This window comes from Fukomys damarensis, unplaced genomic scaffold, assembly GCF_012274545.1.
Source record: "Fukomys damarensis isolate Sample0158 unplaced genomic scaffold, DMR_v1.0_HiC HiC_scaffold_37, whole genome shotgun sequence".
NCBI lineage: Eukaryota > Metazoa > Chordata > Mammalia > Rodentia > Bathyergidae > Fukomys > Fukomys damarensis.
The window spans coordinates 12,060,054-12,081,103 of NW_022900949.1; the positions used below are offsets into that span (position 1 = coordinate 12,060,054).

General features: G+C 51.2%; 1 protein-coding gene across 1 annotated transcript in view; it reads left to right on the forward strand.

The window, feature by feature from the left end:
* Brd4 (bromodomain containing 4) overlaps nt 1–21,050 on the forward strand; it is a 33,558-nt gene that overhangs the window by 6,242 nt on the left and 6,266 nt on the right. Inside the window, exons 4-13 of the mRNA XM_010640197.1 lie at nt 867–1,156; nt 1,848–2,213; nt 3,068–3,196; nt 7,595–7,804; nt 8,406–8,602; nt 9,208–9,503; nt 10,485–10,595; nt 19,626–19,678; nt 19,814–20,192; nt 20,843–21,044. Of these exons, the coding sequence (XP_010638499.1) occupies nt 867–1,156; nt 1,848–2,213; nt 3,068–3,196; nt 7,595–7,804; nt 8,406–8,602; nt 9,208–9,503; nt 10,485–10,595; nt 19,626–19,678; nt 19,814–20,192; nt 20,843–21,044 (2,233 nt within the window). The remainder of the gene's footprint in view (nt 1–866; nt 1,157–1,847; nt 2,214–3,067; nt 3,197–7,594; nt 7,805–8,405; nt 8,603–9,207; nt 9,504–10,484; nt 10,596–19,625; nt 19,679–19,813; nt 20,193–20,842; nt 21,045–21,050) is intronic.

A 21,050-nucleotide genomic window follows, 5' to 3' on the forward strand; every position in this document is an offset into this window, starting at 1 on the left:
TGGTACCAGCGATCGAACTCTGGCCCTTGCACTTGCAAGGACATATCCTTTTAAGAGGACCTCACTTCTTGCTTCCTGGGCCCAGGTGTTTGGTCTGTGCATGGCACAGACATGGCGACAGCTTCTCTGATCCAATTCTAGGAGTACCTAGGGAAGGGGAATTGGGAAACTCAGAGACCCTACTTGCTTTTCACAGAGAGCCTACGTGCTGCCCAAGGGCACCTCACTGATGAAGGATTCTTTCACAGAGTGCTGGGTGTCTGTTCTTTTTTATGGCATCTAGTGTGCTCTTGAAGGATGTGGCAGTCAAGGTCATAGTCCTAGGTTCCAATTCCCTGGTCATAACCCCTCAATTTTGGAGCAGTTGGTCATGCCATGTGACCCTTTTGTGTCTGGGTGTGATCACAGAGGCATAGCTTGAGATAATCTTGAAGGGCAGTAGCTGTCCACCTATCCCTAGTGGCTCTGGGTGAAGTCGTGCCAGTTTCCAGAAACCTTGGCCAAGGGTGGCTGCTGCCAGCCCTGCCATAATGCTCACTCCGAGGGCAGCACTTTTGGGAATGGGGACAGCTCTGTTTTTTATGTTCCAAGGAACGTCTCTTTTATACCCATCCATAGTCCTGCTTATATCACCCAGCATGGACTTCCACTCCTTCAGGCCGGGATGCCCAGTATGTGTGAAATTTGGTGTGCCCCGCTGCTCCCTGAGCTTTGCGGTAGATAGATGGCTTTGGCACAGTGAAATCTGGAACATGCACATGCTCTGTATGCAAGTGTACCACACAGATATGTGCTGGTATGTGGCAGGGTTAGCCAGCACGTGTCAGCACAGCCTCTTAACTCCTTGTCCTTTTTATGAATGATAGGGACAGCAAAGCCTGGTGTCTCCACGGTACCAAACACAACTCAAGCATCAACTCCTCCACAGACCCAGACCACTCAGCAGAATCCTCCACCTGTGCAGGCCACGCCTCACCCCTTCCCTGCTGTCACCCCTGACCTCATTGTTCAGACACCTGTCATGACAGTGGTGCCTCCCCAGCCACTGCAGACTCCCCCACCGGTGCCCCCTCAGCCACCACCCCCACCCGCTCCCACCCCGCAGCCTGTGCAGAGCCACCCACCCATCATCGCAGCCACCCCGCAGCCTGTGAAGGTAAGCATCTTGGGCTTCTGTCCAAAGAAGGCTTCTGCCACCAGGGACAAGGGCTTGTAGAAGAAGGCAGATGTCCCATCCTTGCTGATGCTTTGTTCAGAGTGGATTCTGTCCCTCAGGCACTGTCAAGTATTCCTGGGGAAGAGCTTTCCCAGAAGGGGATACCCTCTGACCCAAAGAATTTGTAACCACATTTCTCTTCCCAGTGGGTTTCTGCTTCTCGTTTAAAACTGTGTATGTTTACAGAACTGTCTGAATAGTCTGTGACTTGTGCCTCCTGTGGGGACTGTGGGAGAGGTCCCCCAGTCAGAAACAGCTTTGAGAGGTTTTTGTTTTGTTTTGTTGGTACTAGGGATCGAACTCAGGTCCTTGCACTTGAAAGGCAGGTGGTGAAATCACTGAGCTAAATCCCTGGCTGGGAGGTTTTTTAAATATAAGCACAGGAGTAAACAGAGCCTGAGCTCAATTGTGTGCCTCCTCCTACTGCTGGCTGGTTCAGCCCCAGCTGCAGGGAGGAGTGGTGGAATCTGGTCTCCTTCTCCCTCTATCATTCACCTGCCCAGCTGCCTTGGGGCCCAGCCCCTATGATTGTTGGGATAGTAGATGAGGCCTGGTTTCAGGGATGACCCCAGGGGGCAGCTGTGCTGGTTGCCACCTCTGATGGAGCCTGACACATCTGTGTTCCTGGCAGACAAAGAAGGGGGTGAAGAGGAAAGCAGACACCACCACCCCCACCACCATTGACTCCATTCATGAGCCACCCTCACTGGCCCCAGAGCCCAAGACTGCCAAGCTGGGCCCCCCCCGGCGGGAGAGCACCCGGCCTGTAAAGCCTCCAAAGAAGGATGTGCCTGACTCACAGCAGCACCCAGTGCCAGAGAAAAGCAACAAGGTCTCGGAACAGCTCAAGTGCTGCAGCGGCATTCTCAAGGAGATGTTCGCCAAGAAGCACGCCGCCTATGCTTGGCCTTTCTACAAGCCGGTGGATGTGGAGGCGCTAGGCCTGCACGACTACTGTGACATCATCAAGCACCCTATGGACATGAGCACAATCAAGGTGACCCTACGTGGGGGTGCGGGCGTGGAGTTGGCAGAGGCCTCCTTCAGCCTCGGGACTTCTCTCCCCAGGTTTCTTCCTAGACTAGAGGAAGGCCCTGGGTTTAACTACCACTAGTGGAGCTGTGTAAAATTTCCCCAGCAGCCTAGAGAAACGTAGCACCCCCTACTGGGTGTTTTGGGAACATGCATCCTAACAGTGCTTTTGGTTGCAGGCAGTAGAGCTATCCCCTTCCCCTTGTCTGAGGAGAGACAAGATGTACCCTCTGGCCCTGACGCCCCAGTATCCCAGGTGCCTTGTACCTGGTGGATGTTGTAGGAGGGCTTGACAGTTCATGGCCAGCTTCTTTGTGATGGAGTCAGGTGACGTTTTCTCTGGAGTGTTTTGAGTCCTTTTTTAAGACTGAATTTTTCTCCTTCTGGGAGTAGAGTAAAAGAGCCTAAATATGAGTTAGTCAAAGCAGGGAGTGGTGCTGCGTCCTGACCAGTGTCCTGTTCCATGTCCCCAAGAAAAGTGTATGCAAAATCAGGGCTGGACTCATCCTGCTCTTCATCTTCCCTTCTTCAGTTCTGGTTTAAGCCTTCTGGGATTCTGTGTCCTTTTGACCCAAATTTAGGCAGTTAACGATGACCCCCAGAGGTAAGCATGGCATGCTAACAGACTGGGTTTGCAGCCCCAGACTTGCTGTTGAAAGCCTCCTTGTCCATACCATGCTTATAAATGGGGTCAAGGCCTATGTGCATTTCTACCCCAAATCTGGCCTGCATCCTACAGGTAGTTCTCACTGCTGCCACTGACCACCCCAATCAAAACAAGGGCAGACACAACTAACTCTACCTATCTTATCTTTCCAGTCGAAGCTAGAGTCCCGTGAGTACCGAGATGCTCAGGAATTTGGTGCAGATGTCCGATTGATGTTCTCCAACTGCTATAAGTATAACCCTCCTGACCATGAGGTGGTAGCTATGGCCCGGAAGCTCCAGGTAAGTCTCTGTGGAGGGCAAGCCAGACAGACTCCTTGCTTGCCTTGGGATAATGTGTGTATGTCACCTTGGAAGAGCCCACCCACCTCAGGCCAAGGCATACATTTTAGGTTGCAGTTATTTACTTTCTATCAGAACAAAGTGGCTAAATTCATTTTGGGGTGATCCACTGAAAGTTCCCTCCTCTGTCCCTTCTTGCCCTCCGTCTCCACTTTCTTACCCTTGGCTGGAAGGGCATATGTGCTGTGCGTGGCTGTTTTTTTTGTTTTGTTTTTTCCTAAAATAGACCTGACTCAAGTTGGTGGAGGACACACTTTCCAGATAGTTTGTCACAGTTGTGAGCCAAGGTAGCTGCTTGCCTGTGGGTATTTCTTCACCAGATCCTTGAAAGCATTTGTTTGTCCTTAAGCTGCATAGTAGCTGTTTAGGTGTTCTTTGTGACCATAATTCTCTAATAAGGGAATTCATATTTCCATTCCTTCCAAGTTGAGAGTCCTGGGTGGTCCACACTGTAAAATGCACATGTGAGAGGCAAAGGAGAAGTTGCATAAATGTGTAAACTAATTCACTTCTGTATTTTAAAGGATATTTGTACCTAAATTTAAACAGTGGTTATCTTTGGGTAATAAGATGAAGAGTTGAAAATTTTGGATAAGTCAATATTTAATACTTTGATAATCTGCTGTTTAAAGTTCTTTGAAAGTAAACATACAAAATCATAAAAATTCCTAGCCTTTTCTCCCCAAGGCCATAGGTTGCTTTTGTTTACAGGTCTGACTGAGCAGGCTGTGGGTTGGGCCACCTGATGTCAAGAGGTGCAAGTGTGCTCATTGTGGGCTTACATAGTACTCTTTTTAGTGTTCGGGCAGAGAGCTTGTAAGGCCTTTGGTGTTCTGAGGGTCTGTGTTACAGAAAGGTCACCTGAGCCCAGCTCTGCCAGCTTCAGACTTTGTCCCAGAGTGCTACCACTGGAGCTGAGGACTTACGTCACTCACCCTGCTGTCACTTGCCTCCGTCTGTCTAGTCGGGGCTGCCTTTAGTTCAGAGGGCATGCCCTCAACTATGGGGTAGAAAAACCTATTTCCCTGTGGATGATGCCACGTGGACTCTTTACTACTAATGTGGACCTAGCTCTTTTTAGTCAAACCTACGCTCATATTGGAAGGTTTTTATCTCTAAGGCTTGTTTGTTAGTTTTCTTTGTTTGTTTTTTCTCTGATTTTGGCTGGGTAAGAGGCTCTGCAAAACCAGTTTGGTTTTGTCTGTCTTCACAAAGACTACCCCCTTGGTGTTCTGGCCTTTTAATTTTATTGCAGTTCTTAAAAGAGCCACCTAGTGGCAGTGGTGCTTTCAGATTTATCCCACAGATCCCTATGTCCCTCCTGTTCTCTTGAGAAGCTGTAGCTTTTGCTCATGCTGCCTAGATCTGATACCCATATCCTTTATTTGCCCTCATGGAAACAGTGAAACCCAAACAAGTTCTGTCTCTGTCAGTACCCAAGAGTGCTATTTTGAGCTAGTTTATTAAAGAAAGGACTAAAACAAGACTACACCCTCTAATATGTTCAGTGCGCTCTTCCTCATTTTTTGTTTTCTGGCCTTGACGGATGATACCTTGGAGCCACTCCCTCTTCACAGTCTTTGATTGTTAACAAAATTTGTTCTGTTTGCATTTTTCTCCTTCTGGGAGCGGGTGAAACTGCCCAGACATGCAGTTTTTCACCTGTAGTGTGACCACTGAGATGTGTACCCCACAGTAGCCTTTTGAGCTAAAGGGTTCTTCTTTGGCAGTGACCTAGGAACCAGACTGGAGTAGACATGAGCCTCACCTTGAGGGTCCAGTTGAGGCAGTGGTGGAAGGGTGTGCTGTGGAAGAACCTCTCGGTTTCTGAGAGTATGCTGTCTTTCCCACCTCTTCTGGAAGGCAGTTGTGATATTTGTGGCACCTCAGGCTTTGTGTTCCATTTTCTCTTCTAAGTTCTCCCATTACTTTCTTGCTTGCTTCTTTAAGAGGTGTTGGGACCTGCTTAGTTAGGTCATGCCCCCAAAATGGGATGTGTCTAGAAATTTACACAGAAGAGGATACATTTACTTTTATTATTTTTTCTAATGTACTGAAGGTTTTATTTTTTTATTTTATTTTTTTTCCTCATTGAGTTTATTGATACATTTTAGGTATAGAGGATACATTTACTTTCTTCTTCTAGTTCTTAAATTCTGGGCCTTTAGAAAATCCACATCCCACAGCCTAGGATCCATGGCCACGAAGATGACCAGAAGCCTCTAGGCTTGGCATTTCCTCAGGGGCCTCAGGATAGCCACTGGTAGTCCTGCCTTTTACTTTGCTGTGTTGTGAAGAGTGATTAAAGGAAGTTTTGTAGCAATTGCAGCCCATGTGGCTACCAATTTTATTGGGCTGAAGGGGTTACCACAGATTCTAGGTTATGTATAATTATTCTCAGGAGGACAGGTAAACTGAAAAGTACCTTGGGCTCCTGCATTGGACCTTACAGGCAGGAGGGTTTTGGAGAGTGAGAGTGTGTTGTGTGCATGTGTGTTTCACTAATGGCCATGTCCCCAGCCACCAGGCACCTCCACGTGGGTTTCCCATTTCCAGTGTATTATACCTCTGCTGAGGGTTTCCATCTGCAACCCTTATCTCCAAGAATGTTTGAGCATTGGTCCTCATTCTAGCAAAAAGGTGCTTGTTCTGAAACCAGTGGTGTGTGCCCAACTCAAGATGATGTAGACCCAACAGCAGAAGACCTGTTTTCTCCTGGGTGGGTGCTGTCGTCCGCTGTTCATCACTATCATTTTCTTTCCTCACTCTCCCATCAGTGTTGTTCCTCATAAGATCCTGGCCCTTAGTATTTTTCCAGTTAGATTTTCTGGACTCCTACTAGCCCCAAATTAGGCCTGTTAGCATTCTTGCCCATTCTTCCTCTTTCCTTAGCTTCATTTTCTCTGATCTCTAAGAAATGTTTATCTTCCACCACTTGTCCTGGTCCACCCCTCACCCTGAGTTCACAGTGTACCCTTCCCAGTTACTTCCAGTGCATTGTGACTCCTTGCTGTCCCCTGTTAGCACTAATCAGTGTAGAGCTATGTGTTTACTCATCCTTCTTCCTGTAGACTAAGTGGAGGAAAAAGGCTTGTTTCTCTTTACCATTTAATAGATGCTTGATGGCTATGTCCATTGTAACCAGCAAGATATGCCATGGGCACATGAGTTTCCCAGGGTGCCCCCTGCTAGAGCAGAATTCTCACATCCTAGACAGGGTCATGCAGCCAGACACCATCAAGAAGCTGCACCCCAGCCTGCCTGGTGATATTTTTTTCATGGAAGCTAGCTTGTCATGGGCTCCTTACTGTTTGGTCTTGACCTTTGGCAAGCCAAGGTGGGACAGTTTTTGGGGCAGCCTTGGTGCTTGGCTTCATGTGTTGCTCTGTGACATTCTCTTGGGGAAATGTCCCTTTCATTGTGTGAATTGTTACTTTGATCAGTTTATTCTATGCTTAAAGCAAGTCTAAAAATCCTATAGGGAAGCCAGCTCTGTTCCTTCCATCTCTGTCCTTAGAGTTATCATTGGTTTAATCATGAGCATGGCAGGATTACTATTTTCCTGAGCTCCACGACCTCGCAGGTGTTAGAGTTACAAGGTCTTGGGGTCTCCTGGAATGGGTTCTTATGCCCATGTGGCATCTCCAGGTCATTGACTTTTTCTTAGCACCTCAACAGCATTTCCTGGCATATCTTGGAGATGCCTTAGCCAGGGACTTGACCCTGCTCAGTTAGATGCTCCTGGGTGCATCTGAGAAGTCCTGTGGCTGTGCACTGTGCCATGCATACTTCCACCTCAGGGCCTGTGCATGTGCTGTTCCCACCTGCCTAGGAGATTCTTTCACATGCAGTTCTCATGCACTTCATCTTCCCATGCTGCAGGGAAAAAATTGAAGATTAACAGATTAGCCTTCGGGAGCCACAGACCAGGCAGAAGCTTTGGGGGGAGACTTTTCTTAGGGTCGCTGTGTCCCCAGGGAGTGAGTATCCAGCTATGTCAGGATCACATGGTTCTTCAAATTGTTGAGAGTCGTTGAAAGCCATGCCTGCTGGGTGTAGTGTCACACATCTGCGGTGTCAGCACTTGGGAGGCTGAGGCAGGAGGATCACTGTAAATTCAAAGCCAGCCTGAACCACATTGTGAGACTTTCTGTCTCAAAAAATAAAATAAAATAAAATAAAGCCCTGCCAGAGGGTGTCAGCCAGCCCTTTGCTCCCTGTGTTAGTAGCAGAGAGTAGCCCCGCTCCTCATAGCCCTTTTATCCTCTCACCTACTTTGTGTCTCGAGTTGTCCCAGCAGCTGACAAGGCCACAGTGACTTTGGCTTTCTGTCTCCAGGATGTGTTTGAGATGCGCTTTGCCAAGATGCCAGATGAGCCTGAGGAGCCTGTGGTGGCTGTGTCCTCCCCAGTGGTGCCACCCCCCACCAAAGTGGTGCCCCCTGCTTCATCCAGTGACAGCAGTAGTGACAGTTCTTCAGACAGTGACAGCTCCACTGATGACTCAGAGGAAGAGCGAGCTCAGCGGCTGGCAGAACTCCAGGAGCAGGTGAGGCCGCATGGCTGTGTCCTCAGCCTCCCAGAGTCCATGGACTGGTGGTCTCCCCAGAATTTTTGAGATGTGCCTAGCTCTTCACTCCCACTGATCCTCATGTGGTCTTTCTCTTCTCTCTGTTTATGTGCATGTTGATCATACAGATGTATATGTTGTCTATGTTGAGGGAGTGGGGGTGGTCACTTTCTGAGCAGATATGAGGCTTTTGTGTCCTCCAGTCTCTGTAAGAGGGCCAGGCAGGATGTCTTGTCTCTCCTGAGGCTGCCTGCTTGCTCCTCTCTCTCCAAGACAGCCAGTCACCCGGTCCTTAGGGTCCAGCATGTCTGCTCATGGCTGGCCTCTTTGGAACCCTCCTTCTCAGGAACATCCTATACCAGGATGTCTTAGCCTCCCTCTTCTTGGGTAGCTTCTCTGGTGAGGCAGACACAAGGAATACTTGGAGTTGGGAATCTGATGAGTGTGGCAGATCAGTGAAATACCCACAGCCTGACACCTGGGGCTCACCATTCGCATGGTGCAGAGCTAGCTGGCCCTCAGCTCTTGGGTGATAGGAAGGTGTCGGCGTGGGTATATATCTTGCCTGTCTGCTCCTCAGCTCAAAGCCGTGCACGAGCAGCTTGCAGCCCTCTCGCAGCCCCAGCAGAACAAACCAAAGAAAAAGGAAAAAGACAAGAAGGAAAAGAAAAAGGAAAAGCACAAAAAGAAAGAGGAGGTGGAGGAGAATAAGAAAAGCAAAGCCAAGGAACTTCCTCCCAAAAAGACAAAGAAAAACAACAGCAACAGTAATGTGAGGTCTGTGCTTCCTCATGTGGGGACCCTCTATCCCAGAGTGCCCTCTATGGGGAGGGAGGCTGCCCTGGTGCATAGCAGCTGGTACACTGGTAGTCAGGTTGGCAGTCATGCACATGTAGTACTTAGCTGCTCTTTCTGCCCTCTCTGTAGGGTGAGCTTTCTTTTCTTTGCGATGTTAGAGATTGAATCCAGGGCCTTCACACTGAGCTCCATGCTTGGCCCATTTTTTATTATGAGATAGGATCTCACTAAGTTGCCCAGGCTGGCCTTGAACTCGTGATCCTCCTGTCTCAGCCTCCCAGAATGCTGGAATTGCAGGTGTGTGTGCCAACACTGGAATGAGCCTTTCAAGTTCACAGTATTTGGGAGAAGATAGTGTGGTGCAGAGGCAAGAGTGCAGCCTCAACAGATCCCTAGCTCACACAGCCCCTGTTTATGGTTGGTTTCTAATTTTGCTCCCAAGGAGTGAGCTGTCCCAGGCCCCTTTCTTGTGAAGAACAGATGGGTGGGGTTTGGGAAGCCTCCCCTACATACACATGGAAGATTGAGTGCCCAGCTTCCTCAGGGGACCCGTTCTTGATGGTGTCTGCATCGTCCCTTCATAGCAAGAAGGAGCCAGCGCCCATGAAGAGCAAACCCCTTCCCACGTATGAGTCAGAAGAAGAGGACAAATGCAAGCCTATGTCATATGAGGAGAAGCGGCAGCTCAGCTTGGACATCAACAAACTCCCCGGCGAGAAGTTAGGGCGAGTGGTACACATCATCCAGTCTCGGGAGCCTTCACTTAAGAACTCCAATCCTGATGAGATAGAGATTGACTTTGAGACCCTGAAGCCGTCCACATTGCGCGAGTTGGAGCGCTATGTCACCTCCTGTTTGCGGAAGAAAAGAAAACCTCAAGGTGCACTTGGGCCCTCTGGGTGTGGGGCTCCTTCCCATAGACACCCTCATTTAATTTTCCCTTTCTAATGTAGCCCTCTCTTCCACGAGTTTTTTTTTTCCAACTACAAGGTCCGTGTCCTTGATATAGAAAGCCCTGCAGACCCAGATAGCACACATGATCCTGGACTATCTGTCCATGCCTTTCTAGACCCACAGGCTGGTGGCTGGTTAGGACCCACCTGAAACTCTGTGTTTTGAGCCTTACTCCTAAACAGCAGCTGCTTCCATCCCTGCCTGCCTGCCATTCAGTCTCTGAAAATCAACTGTCTTTGGGGGTATCTGGGGTGGGGGCAGGAGGAAAAACGTGCAGCGGTGTCCCAGGGGCCTGTGTACTTGCACTACGTCAGAATGAGCTAGCTCATCCTGCATCAGCAGTGATGTGGCCCTCTCTGGTGACAGTCTGCTGTCTTACCATGGCATACTGGTTTCCTCTCAGGAATGCAGGAGTGGGGGCCTGTGTCCGAATATTTTTTAACACAGCCTTTGTTTCCAATCCAAGCTGGGGTCCTTGGTCCCCTCATGAGAGTACTGGGTTTGTGCCCATGCGCCATGTCCCCTACAGGTCACCTTCACCTTTAGCCAGAAAGGTAGCTGAAGGATGCCAACAAGCCCAAAGCAAACAGTACTTCATGCCACTGGAAATTAACTGCTCTGCTTGGTCTCCTCAGTCCTTGAGAAATCCTTCAAAGGATGTTTGTTCTGAGAGACTGGCAGGGCCTTGAAATTCCATATTTTGGCCCATGTGCAGTAGGCTGCTATTAGGAACTGTGGGGCTGGCACAGGTCCTGGGACAGTGGCAGCTGACAGGAGCTAGTGTTAGGCTTATGGGTCACAGGTTTCCCACTGGGTCTTCCTTAGGGGTGTTTGGCTACACTGTAGCCAACAGCAGCTTCCTGGGTCTGGGTCCTGCCTGACATAGTTCCTCTTGCTTGGATTGCAGCTGAGAAAGTCGATGTGATTGCTGGCTCCTCCAAGATGAAAGGTTTCTCATCCTCCGAGTCAGAGAGCACCAGTGAGTCCAGCTCCTCTGACAGTGAAGACTCTGAAACAGGTTAGGTGACTTGTGTTTAAGTATCTTTTCCAACTCCTTTTGGGCACTAGCTCAGTCCTGTGCCCAGGCTTTTAAGAACCCAGAAACTGGTCATGAGAACCTGCTGGGCTCTTGTCTGTCCATCCAGAATGTCAGCTTTCTCCCTGGGAGCAAGTACGTGGCCCTAACATTGTCACTGCTGAGGCCTGGGCTGGAGAGGATGAGTGTTCAAGGGCATTCACACTTCAGAGCTCTGTATTGGGGAAGGGGAGAGGGCTGGGCCTTGAAAACTGGGTGTTGGGAGGCCCACATAGTACCATTGACCTTGGTGTGACCCTACCTAGCCTTTTGCTCCAGGAGAATTGTTTGGCTAGACTCTTGAGACTGGAGTCACATATGCTGGCAGCCCACACATCAGTCTGCCCATGGTCCTGCTGTCACCCAGACTCTGGATGATGCCTGCCCTCCTGAGAGTGTGCCTGCTGCTGTGTTGGCTGCTCCTGTCTCTGCTCTAACTCTGCATGCATCTGGACATGTGTGTCCCACCCTTCTAACAGTCCCTTCTCATCGTTCTCTGGACCTGCATGGATGCGCTGCCAAAACCCACCTTCTGAACAACAGGTTCAGAATCAGGTGGGGGGGCAGGTCCAAGTTCTGGAGCTGGTTTGGGAGGGGATATGGTTTTGTTAGGGGAGCAGGTGCTCAGACAGGCCAAAGGAGAGGATAGGGAATAAGCCAGTGTACCTGGGAGGCCAGACACATAGCTTACGGGAGTGAGGTTGCCACTAGACAAGTCAGGCTCCTCCCACTGAACAGATGAGCTGCAGACCACCCAGGAAGCAGCCCTGGAGTCTCTGGTGCACTCTGCCATGTAGGCTGGGGTATGGAGAGCCACAAAGAGAAGTATTTTGGGCAAAGGATGTTTTGATATGTTCTTCCATGGAGCTATCCCACCTCTAGAATTTTACTCTTTAAGTGGGAAAAATGCCAATTCTATAATGAGTGCATGCAAATAATGACCTTGTCATACCAGTCAGTGATGGTCAAGGGCACCTTATAGAGCTTTGTTGTAGAGGTATGTGGGGTGGACTCAGCCTAACTCTTATCAGAGAAACAAGAATTGAGGAGACAAAGTACTTATGGTCCTTGAGGTAGGCTTTAGGCTTCTCCGGGACTTCAGTGCCCTGAATACCTCCTTTTTAATGGGCCCAAAGGAGATGAAATCCTTTAAGCCATATATGTTCTACATTTCTGCAGCACTAACTGTGGAAACTGTCACCATCCTTTACCCTTTTCCTTTCTTTTGTTTTTTTTTTGGTTTTTTTGGTTTTTTAATATATTAAATCTTTATTGCGTCTGTTTAGGATACATCTGAAATCTTTTTTCTTTTTTTAATTTTTTTTTTTACCCTTTTCCTTTCTAACCAGCATCCCTGCCTTGCTTTTTTAAAAATCACTTTTAAAAAAATTACTATTTTTTTCTCCCCTCGCTTTTTTATCCCATCCAGGAGGGGGCACTGCATTAAAGGACCCTGGTGGGAAGGGCTGGCTCTGGGCCACTTTGAGCTGAGTCTGTGCAGCAGTGTGAATGGTCATGTTCTTGGGCCACATTAGCATTCCTGCTGGCAGCTCATTTTCACTGTGTTTTCTAGAAGACTGCTTCTACCAGGGATTTGTTGCCTAAGTGGCCAAGATTGAAACTGGGAGGGTTAATCGTTGAACCAACTTGGCTTTGGGGGTGGGCGGTTTTGACCAAGTCCTGACTATGAATCCATGACTGGCCTTTGTCCCTGGTCTCCACAGCCTTCTAGGGCAGCATACATGCTTTCAGCAGAAACCCTGTGAGCTCCCAAGTGAGGGCTCTGTACCCCTCCTAGTGCTGGGGCTACCAAGACAGCATTTCCAGACGCAGTTCGCTTCTGCTGGAGCTTCTCAAGGTTTTTTTCTCCCCATTTGTGTGTGTGTGTGTGTGTGTGTGTGTGTGTGTGTGTGTGTGTCCGTCCTTCTCCCTTTAAAGAAAGTGGGAAGGTTGTGCAATAAGTAATCTGAGAGTCCTGGGAACAGCTGTCTTGGTGGGAAGGAGAATGAGATTTACAGTCTTGGAGCTGCCTGCTCACAGGCTCTCATGCTCCAGCAATCCTGCTCTGACCACTTGCTCAGCTGCCTGGGCTGGGCTGGGCTGGGCTGTGGCTCTTCTCAGACACCCTTCCTCCCACTTCGGGTTTTGCCTTTTGTCTTTGACATGCAGGCCAGAGGGCTGCAGATGGATTGGAAGCTTTCCCTTTGCCTCTGTGTGTGCTGATGAGCTCTGTCATGAGCTGGCTGGGCACGCCTCAGGAGAGGACCAGTGCAAGTGGTTTGTGCAACAGATCCCAAGTGGGGACCACGTGTGGCACTGCACCCTTGTAGTGTGGGCACGTGGTGGGCAACTCCTGGCAGTGGCTCTCCTGAGTCCACAGAGCCAGACAGCCCGGATCTCTGTGGCCAGTTGTAGGCAGTTTGGGGAAGGGGGTAGAAAAGAAGAGGGAGATATTGAAAGTATTTCCCTTTGGTCTTTTGGGGCTAGTTTTGCCCTTGTTGTTCTTATGTTTCCTTTTGGATTGGAGCCGAAATTCCTGAAAGGGCCTATTTTTGTCACTTGTACTAGGGGTCAGTTCTGCTGACATGGCCCCAGGACATGAATCATCAAAAGAAACTGAAGAGAGGCACTAAACTGGAGCTGGTAAGGTGGTGCACAGAGCCCTCTTCTGGCAGCTGTCCATGGCAAGCATTCAACAGGCCAATTAGGGCACAGGGCCAGACCTCAGGGACCGGGTTGCAATTTAGGCAGACTGGGCCTGGATGAGGGATGGGGCCACTTTCCCAGGTAGGCTCCGGCCACCATGTATTCCTGCACCCTACACAGCATCACACAGTGCTGATGGCCAGTCCCACTACTTCCTCTGAACCCAGCTATTACTTGGACTGTGTGGTCTTTTGTTGAATCTCAGTTCCAGCTGAAGTCCAGAGCTGCTTAAGGGTATCAGTGGCGGGACAGGCAGGACTATGGGGCATCTGCAAATCTGAGCTGGGTAGACCGGAAAAGGGTCCTGATTCTCCCCTACCACTGCTGTCCAAGTGGGCTGTTGCCCTGCTCAGATTGAGTCTGCATGCCATTGTGGAGAAGGGGTATGTAGGACTCTATTCTACAGTGCTCATTACATTGCTGGCGTCTGACTCTTCCAAATGCCACCTGCAGATCTTTGTGGGGAGGCCTGGCTACACTGCTCATGCTTCTTCTAGGAGAACCCCTTCCTCCTCAGCTTCCTGGGGTAAGACAGGGATTCAGGAAGATTTGACTTTGGCCTGCCTGATGATCTAGTTGCAGCAGGAGTACAAACTAGCTATTTTAGTCTCCTGTGTTCCTTTTCCCAGGATTGGAGCATGTGGGTGTTTCTTAGTAGCTCTAGGGGGAAAAGGAATGCTTGATGTTTTGGAAAGATTTGAGCTGGGAAGTGCAGACAGAGGCCATGGGACACTCTTAATCACACAGCTAGCCTCAGCTTCCTGGCCCCTAGGGTCTTTGAAGGGACTCTTTCCAGTCACTTCTCTCAGATGAGTGTGGCCTTTGCCCCTGGAAAAAGGTGAGTTCCCTGTAGGGAGTAGGGGTGGGTCCTCACATCAAGGTGTTACCCCCTCCCCATATACACCCAGGAGTTGCAGCTGGAGCGATTCAGGGCTTCACAGAGCAAGGCCATGCTTGTGGAATGTGGCCCACAGTGAGAGACTAGTGGGCGGGTTTTTCCCAGCCATGTGGTGGGGGCCAGGAGTCTGCATCCCTGAGTAGAGCAGAGGCCTGCTGTGGGTGGGAATGAGCCCCACCCCTTCCTGCTCCAGAAGCCATGTTGGGTGCCCTGAAAAAGGAAGGGAAGGACAAGACTTCAGCTTGTGTTTCATTTATTTGTTACTCTGAGGATTTTGTGTGTGTGTGTGTGTGCCTGTGCCTGTGCGTGTGCGTGTGTGTGTGTGTTTCCTGCCCTGTTTTCCTTTCCTCAACAATATATGTGTCACGGTTTCCTCCTTTACAGTTTGTGGGTTTTGCTTTGCTTTGGGGATCTAGAGCAATGGAGAGATAAGGCTTTGCTCTTTACCTTCCCTCAGCTAGAGGTCCTGTACTCCAGCATCTCATCTCTTGGAGGCTTTTCCCTAGCTATGCCATGTGGAGGGGCTGGGATCCCCTTCTCAGACTAGAGTCAGCAGATGCTTGCTGGGCTCGACACAGACTGGCCACCGGGACAAGACAGAAACGCCTCTCACCCTGAGAAGGAGGGACTTCAAAAGCGGTGTGAACACCAGTGTCCGCTCAATGCAGGGCACACATGGAACTCATTAGTGGAAGTAGCTCTGTCTAGAAGCATGAACAGGCGCCAGTGGTTTTGGAGACTCTGCACATGCCGGATCAGTGGCCTGACTAAGGGGAAGGTGGGTCTGTCTTCATCCATTGCAAGCAAGCCAGGCAGGGGCAGGACTCCTGGTCTCCAGCACCATTCTCTCCTGCCCTTTCGGCCCTTGAGGCACAGGAGCCTGGCTCAATCTGCAGTTCTTCTGTTCTTGTGACTTGAATGGTACATTGCACACCATTTCTCTCACACTGGTTTCTCTCTCCCTCTATGTAGGTCCTGCCTAATCATTGGACACGGACTCTTAATAAAACGTCTTCAGTTCCAGATTCCTTCCCAGCAAGCTATATAGCTTAAATCCATTTTCTTCTGTGAAAGGGACAGGACTCCATCAAGTTATGGAATTCCTCAGAGCCCTGGGCCTGTCCCCGGGGTGGATTAGTCATGTCCAGCAGCACACGCCTAGTCCCGCCTTCGGGAAGGCTGCCTGCCTGGCTGCCTGCCCAGGCCTCCTTGTGCAAAGACTGCCTGGCTGTCCCACCCAGCCTCTCTGGTCATCTGGGTCCTCTGGGTGGTGGCATCTCCTGGAGGGTATGACAATCCCCCCATACATGCATACATGTGGTGCTGCTCCCCAAGCGAAGCCTGATCACAAGTGTGTGTTCTTTCTTCGTCCCCGGCTCTTTCTGAGACTCCAGACCCTGGTTCCCCTGAGACCTTGCAGTGACTTTAGCCCAGGAAAGATCACATTCAGCCTAAGGAAGATGTTCTCACCTGAGGAATGGGGGCTATGGAGACGAGGCCACTGGGCCTTCCTGGCTGGGTTGGTCAGCTGGAGGCTATCACCAGCCACCACTGACCCACAGCCTCCTGAAGTCCTCCTTCCATCCCCATTGTTGCTGTGCATTTCTGAAGCTTCGGTTCTAGTGGGCATTTTCCTACTTCTCTGACCTCTTCTGCTCAAGTCACTTAGGGAAAGTACCGTCAGGGCTGCTGTTGTGGGGCACTCAGGCCATCAGCCCCAACCTCTGAGGCCAGGATCTGGGTGGTGAATGAGAGGGTATCACAGCCCCTTGTGGGCTGCCTGTTGTGCATCTCTGAGGGGTGTTTCCAGCATGAGCATCCTCCTGGTCTTCAGGCCCCTAGGATGACGACAGCTGCTGGGGAGGCGGGCAGGCACATCATCCAAGCCCTTCCGGAGGTACCAGATAGACTTTTTTTGCTCTAAAAATAAATATCAACCCTTTTAAAAATTGCCTGATTTTGCCTAAGGAACTGCATCTGCATTTTATGGACACCCCCCACCCCTATTTTTCCCCCCTTCTTTTTAAAAGGGTAGTTTGTGCAGCCATCCAGCACCTGAGAGCCCACCTTCTGGAGCTGGTAGGTTAGGGAGGTGCCACTCATGGGCAGACCATGGGTGCTGACCCCTACCAACAGCCCTCCCAAGCTCCTTGGGTCTTTGGATTGCTTGCTGCCCCAGAGTGTCTGTGGCCACAGAGTGTAGCTCCAGCCTTCTCTGGGCCCTGTACTGATATTTGTGAGTTCCTAGGCTGCTCCCAGTCCTCTGGGCATCAGGCTTCCAGTCAGCTCCATTTGCCAAACATACTATTTTGAGCTGCCCTTTCACCTGTGCCTGATGTGTTCCCAGTGAACTTGGCTGGGATGGGATGGGGGTGCTTCATACCCAGAGATTCCACAGGACAGTTGGGAAGCTGCTGGCATTATCTTTCTGGGAAGATTCCTGCTGTCTTGGACCAAACGGCAGCCTGAATTCCCATGGTGTCTCAGTCTCAGCCACATGCTGCCCCACTCCTCCCTACACGTGTGCATACAGGCCAGCCCTTCTGCAGGATCCTCTCACCAGGCATCCCGTCCTTCTTGCCCTTGGGGTTTCCATCTGGCTAGGACACTTGGGCCCCTTTGAACTTAAAAGCTCTTTCAACTTAGGGTGCTTAGTGCCCAGGAACACAGTCAGAAAGGACAGTGCCCACCCAGTCTTCCTTGTTGGCAGCTTCCTGTTCCTGGGCAACAAATGAGATACCAGCTGAGTGCTCAGTGCACCAGCTGGCTGTGGGTCCCATGGAGGAACTGTGTAAGAGGGGTAGAGGAGCCAGACAGGGGCAATGGAGGACTGTTCTCTTCTGCCTTTCTCTCTCCTCTCCCCTGCCCTGACCCTCCTTTCTGTCTCCTTGGCTTGAGTGGGGCAGGGTGGGAGTGGGAAAAATCAGTGTTTTAATCAGATTTTTACCGCAACATTTTATTTCTTTGTACAAATACCATCCTATGTAAAGATGAAACCTGTGTTGAGTTGAAGATTGTCATGGAATAAAGATCACACAGTACTTGAGGCCATTTCCATGTAACCCTCTCTAGAGAGTTTTGTGGTTGGGGGGTGGTCTGGGGCTGGTGTGTCGTGAACCTGTGCACTTCCTGTTCTTGTCTTCTTACTGGTAATTCCAACACAAGGCTCAAACCACAGGAGTCAGAGGGGTCCCATCTCTCATCGGCTCCCACCACCATCTTTAGTCTCGCCTGGGCCTGGGTATCTGCCTTGTGCCTCCTACTTCTCCTGTGCTCTGGAGAAGAGCCTTGGGACACTCCTGTGATGTGCTCTCTGGAAAGCCTACAGGCCCACTGTGCTTGGTCTCCAGCCTGCCCATGTGGGTCTCTGTTCATAGCCTGTGAGCAAAGAACAGGGGTCTGGCTTAGAATTCTAAATGGGAAAACAATGCTTTGTTCAAGGTTACCGGACTGCAAGGCACTCTGGCCCCTTCCCACCACCACTCCATGTCTGGGCTCGTCCCTGAGGCTTCTCCAGGTCAGATTCACGTGGTGGCCTGACCTCTTTGCCTAACTTCACTTCTCCGTGCCTGACTTCCCTCAGAAGTGCAGCCAGCATTTGAGCAGCCTCCTTGCTTTGGCAGTATGGGAGAGGAGCCCGTCCTCGAGAAGCCCTGGCCTGTTCCTCCTGCCCTTGGGTCAGGGCCTGTGCTGCTGAGGCACTGGGACTCCCAGCCTCTCCCAACCAGTGTTCTCCATTCCATGGCAATACCAGGTGCCCTCTTGCTCTGATCCCATGGATCTGCCCAGACTCCCTTTTTATGTGTCTCACCCACAAGAGCATATACCTGTGTTCAGGTTTTCACTGACCAGAAGATTCCTGAGCCCTTTGTTCTGGTATTCAGGTTTGGGACCTGGTCTTTGTTTCCCGTACCCTAGTTGTCCTCGCTTACTACCCTTGGCCATTTGTATGAGACTGTGTCTAGCTGCTGAGGTGTGTGTCTTGTCTCTTGCATGAAGTGGTAAGCTTTTGCCTGGCACAAGGTCCCTCCTCATCCCTTTTAGTGGCACACTGCACCTCAGGGGCCATGCATCTCACAGAGGCTTAGTGTGACCCTCAAAGCAGCTCTGAGCAGAGCTGTATCCTTGATTTGGGCAAGACATTCTTAGACACCAGCAGCAAGAGTTGGTGTCTTGAGAAGGGAGTTCAGGGGAAAACAAAGCCAGAAGGTGCCCCACAGTGACAAATCCAAAAGGTCTAATTCCATGGTTCTAACCTCCACCCTGGTGGTTGTGACTTTCTACCTGGTGGCTGGCAACTATGACATGGCAGCCCAGGGACACCAGCAGGGGTGCTCTTTCTCTGGGGCTTACACAATGTCTGTGTTGAGGGGGGCATCCAGCTGCCAGAGTTCTTAAGAGTGACCCTCTGGGTGCAGCCAGAAGTGGGGTGTATAGGCTCTTGAGTGCACCTCGAGTCAGGCCCACACACAGCTGCACAGCTGCGGTGCCAGCCATCAGTCCCTGAGGAGCCAGCGCACATGCTGCCTTCTCTGGAGTACATTTACTGTGTCCCAGAACAAGGCCTCTCTGATGTCTGTCTCTCCTGAGGAAGGGGAAACAGGTTGCTGTCCTTTGATAGCCATGGCAGTGAGCACCTGCCTACGGTCATTCTGGTGAGGCCATGATGCTTCCTTCCCTCCCTCAAGGTCCTCAAGGGTCCTCTGCTTTCCCACTTGCCAGCACTTTCTTCACCCATCCCATGGCTCTGGGCCAAGCTGACCTCCCATGACCACACCATTGCACTTTGAACCCCAGCCTGAGCTGCTCTCCTTCCCTCTGGGAAAATGGAAAGCTGTGATCCTCAGAGGGCCTTGTGATCTTGGGGTCCCCCACATTGCTGAGCTGTAGCTATGCAATCCTGAACAAGTCCCCTTGCTTCTCAGAACCTCACCTTTGTTCAAGTGTAATGAATGGGACCATTTCAGACATCCCAGGTGGTTATTCCAAGCAGCAGGTGGGGTGGGGTCCAGAGCATGCAGCTGCTCCTCATTTGCCCAAAGCCTGACCACAAACAGGCATTGGGCAAGGTCTCCACAGCTCAGTCCAGTGGAGCCAAGGGGGCAGCCTTTTATGGTGCCTATGGGCTGAAGCTTGGCAAGGGAGCCTTTGATTTTTTTCACACATGGCCCCAACTAGGAAAAATTAGCAGATGGTAGGTGACAAATCTTTCCCCGATGTCCAGCTTCCCGGACCCAACCCAGACACACTTGCTCAGTGTCACTGGCTCCCATCCCGACCACCCCGTGCCCTCCCTTTTTTCATTTGCATTCAAGGACATCTTACAACGTTCTCCCCCAGAGCCTCACTACCTTCTCTTTTCTCTGCAGAGATGGCTCCGAAGTCAAAAAAGAAGGGGCATCCTGGGAGGGATCAGAAGAAGGTATGTGGCTGAAGAGTGTCCCCTTCTTAGATGAGAGCTAGCTTCTCAGCCCTGTGAGCCCCAAGGACAGCCTGGCTCTGTCCTGGGCCTATTCTCCCTGCCTGATGTCAGTCTGTGTCTTCTGTCTGCCTGCAGCACCATCACCACCACCATCAGCAGATGCAGCCAGCCCCAGCTCCTGTGCCCCAACAGCAACCCCCGCCTCCCCAGCAGCCTCCGCCACCCCCACAACAACAGCAGCAGCAGCAGCAACAGCAACCCCCACCCCCGCAGCCCCCCCCTTCTATGCCACAACAGGCAGCCCCAGCGCTGAAGTCCTCGCCCCCGCCCTTCATCACTGCCCAGGTGCCAGTCCTGGAGCCTCAGCTCCCAGGCAGTGTCTTCGACCCCATCGGCCACTTCACCCAGCCCATCCTGCACCTGCAGCAGCCTGAGCTGCCCCCTCACCTGCCCCAGCCGCCTGAGCACAGCACTCCGCCCCATCTCAACCAGCACACCGTGGTCTCTCCTCCAGGTGAGCATGGCTGTAACCCCTTCCGTGCCTTGGATCTGCTATACTGGGACTGCATAGTTTGAGTACTTAGTCTCAGTTGCTGTGGTCAGCAGCTTCTGAAGGCCATCTTAGAAATTTAAGGAGATACTCTGGGATGTGCCTGGCATGGAGTTAGCTAGTACTCTGATTTAGAAGATGCTGGTTTAGTTCTGTAGGGCCAGGTGTTGTGTTAGATGGAAAAGTTGGAACCCCCTCTTGGCAGCTCCCAGCAGGGATTGGGAGTCACTCTCATCCTGACAAAGTTAGTCCTTTGGGTCCAGGACAGTACGTACTGGGTGATTACAGGGCCAGGCCTACCACCCTTCTGGTGGGCTGGTCAAGTCTGGAGATGAGTCACTGAGGACTGCATTGAGAACAGGGAACAAGAGGAAGAGTTGAAGGCACAGAGCACAGGGACAGGTGAAGAGCTTATTCCTGCAGATCTCACTGGAAGCTGTCTTTATTGTGGGGTTTGTAGGAAGTCGTGGAGTGTGGGAAGAGGTTGCTAGCTGGGAGGGAGGGAGGGTAGGAGTTAGTCCCCAGAGTCCAGGTGAAGTTAGGATGGAACAGAGAGGCCAGACCAGGGTCACGGGGCCCTCAGCCCTCACTGCCGCCCTGATGTGTCCTTTCAGCTTTGCACAATGCGCTGCCCCAGCAGCCATCTCGGCCCAGCAACCGAGCTGCTGCCCTGCCCCCTAAACCTACCCGGCCCCCCACTGTATCCCCGGCCCTGGCCCAGCCACCTCTGCTCCCACAACCCCCCATGGCTCAACCCCCCCAGGTGCTGCTGGAGGACGAAGAGCCACCTGCCCCGCCCCTTACCTCCATGCAGATGCAGCT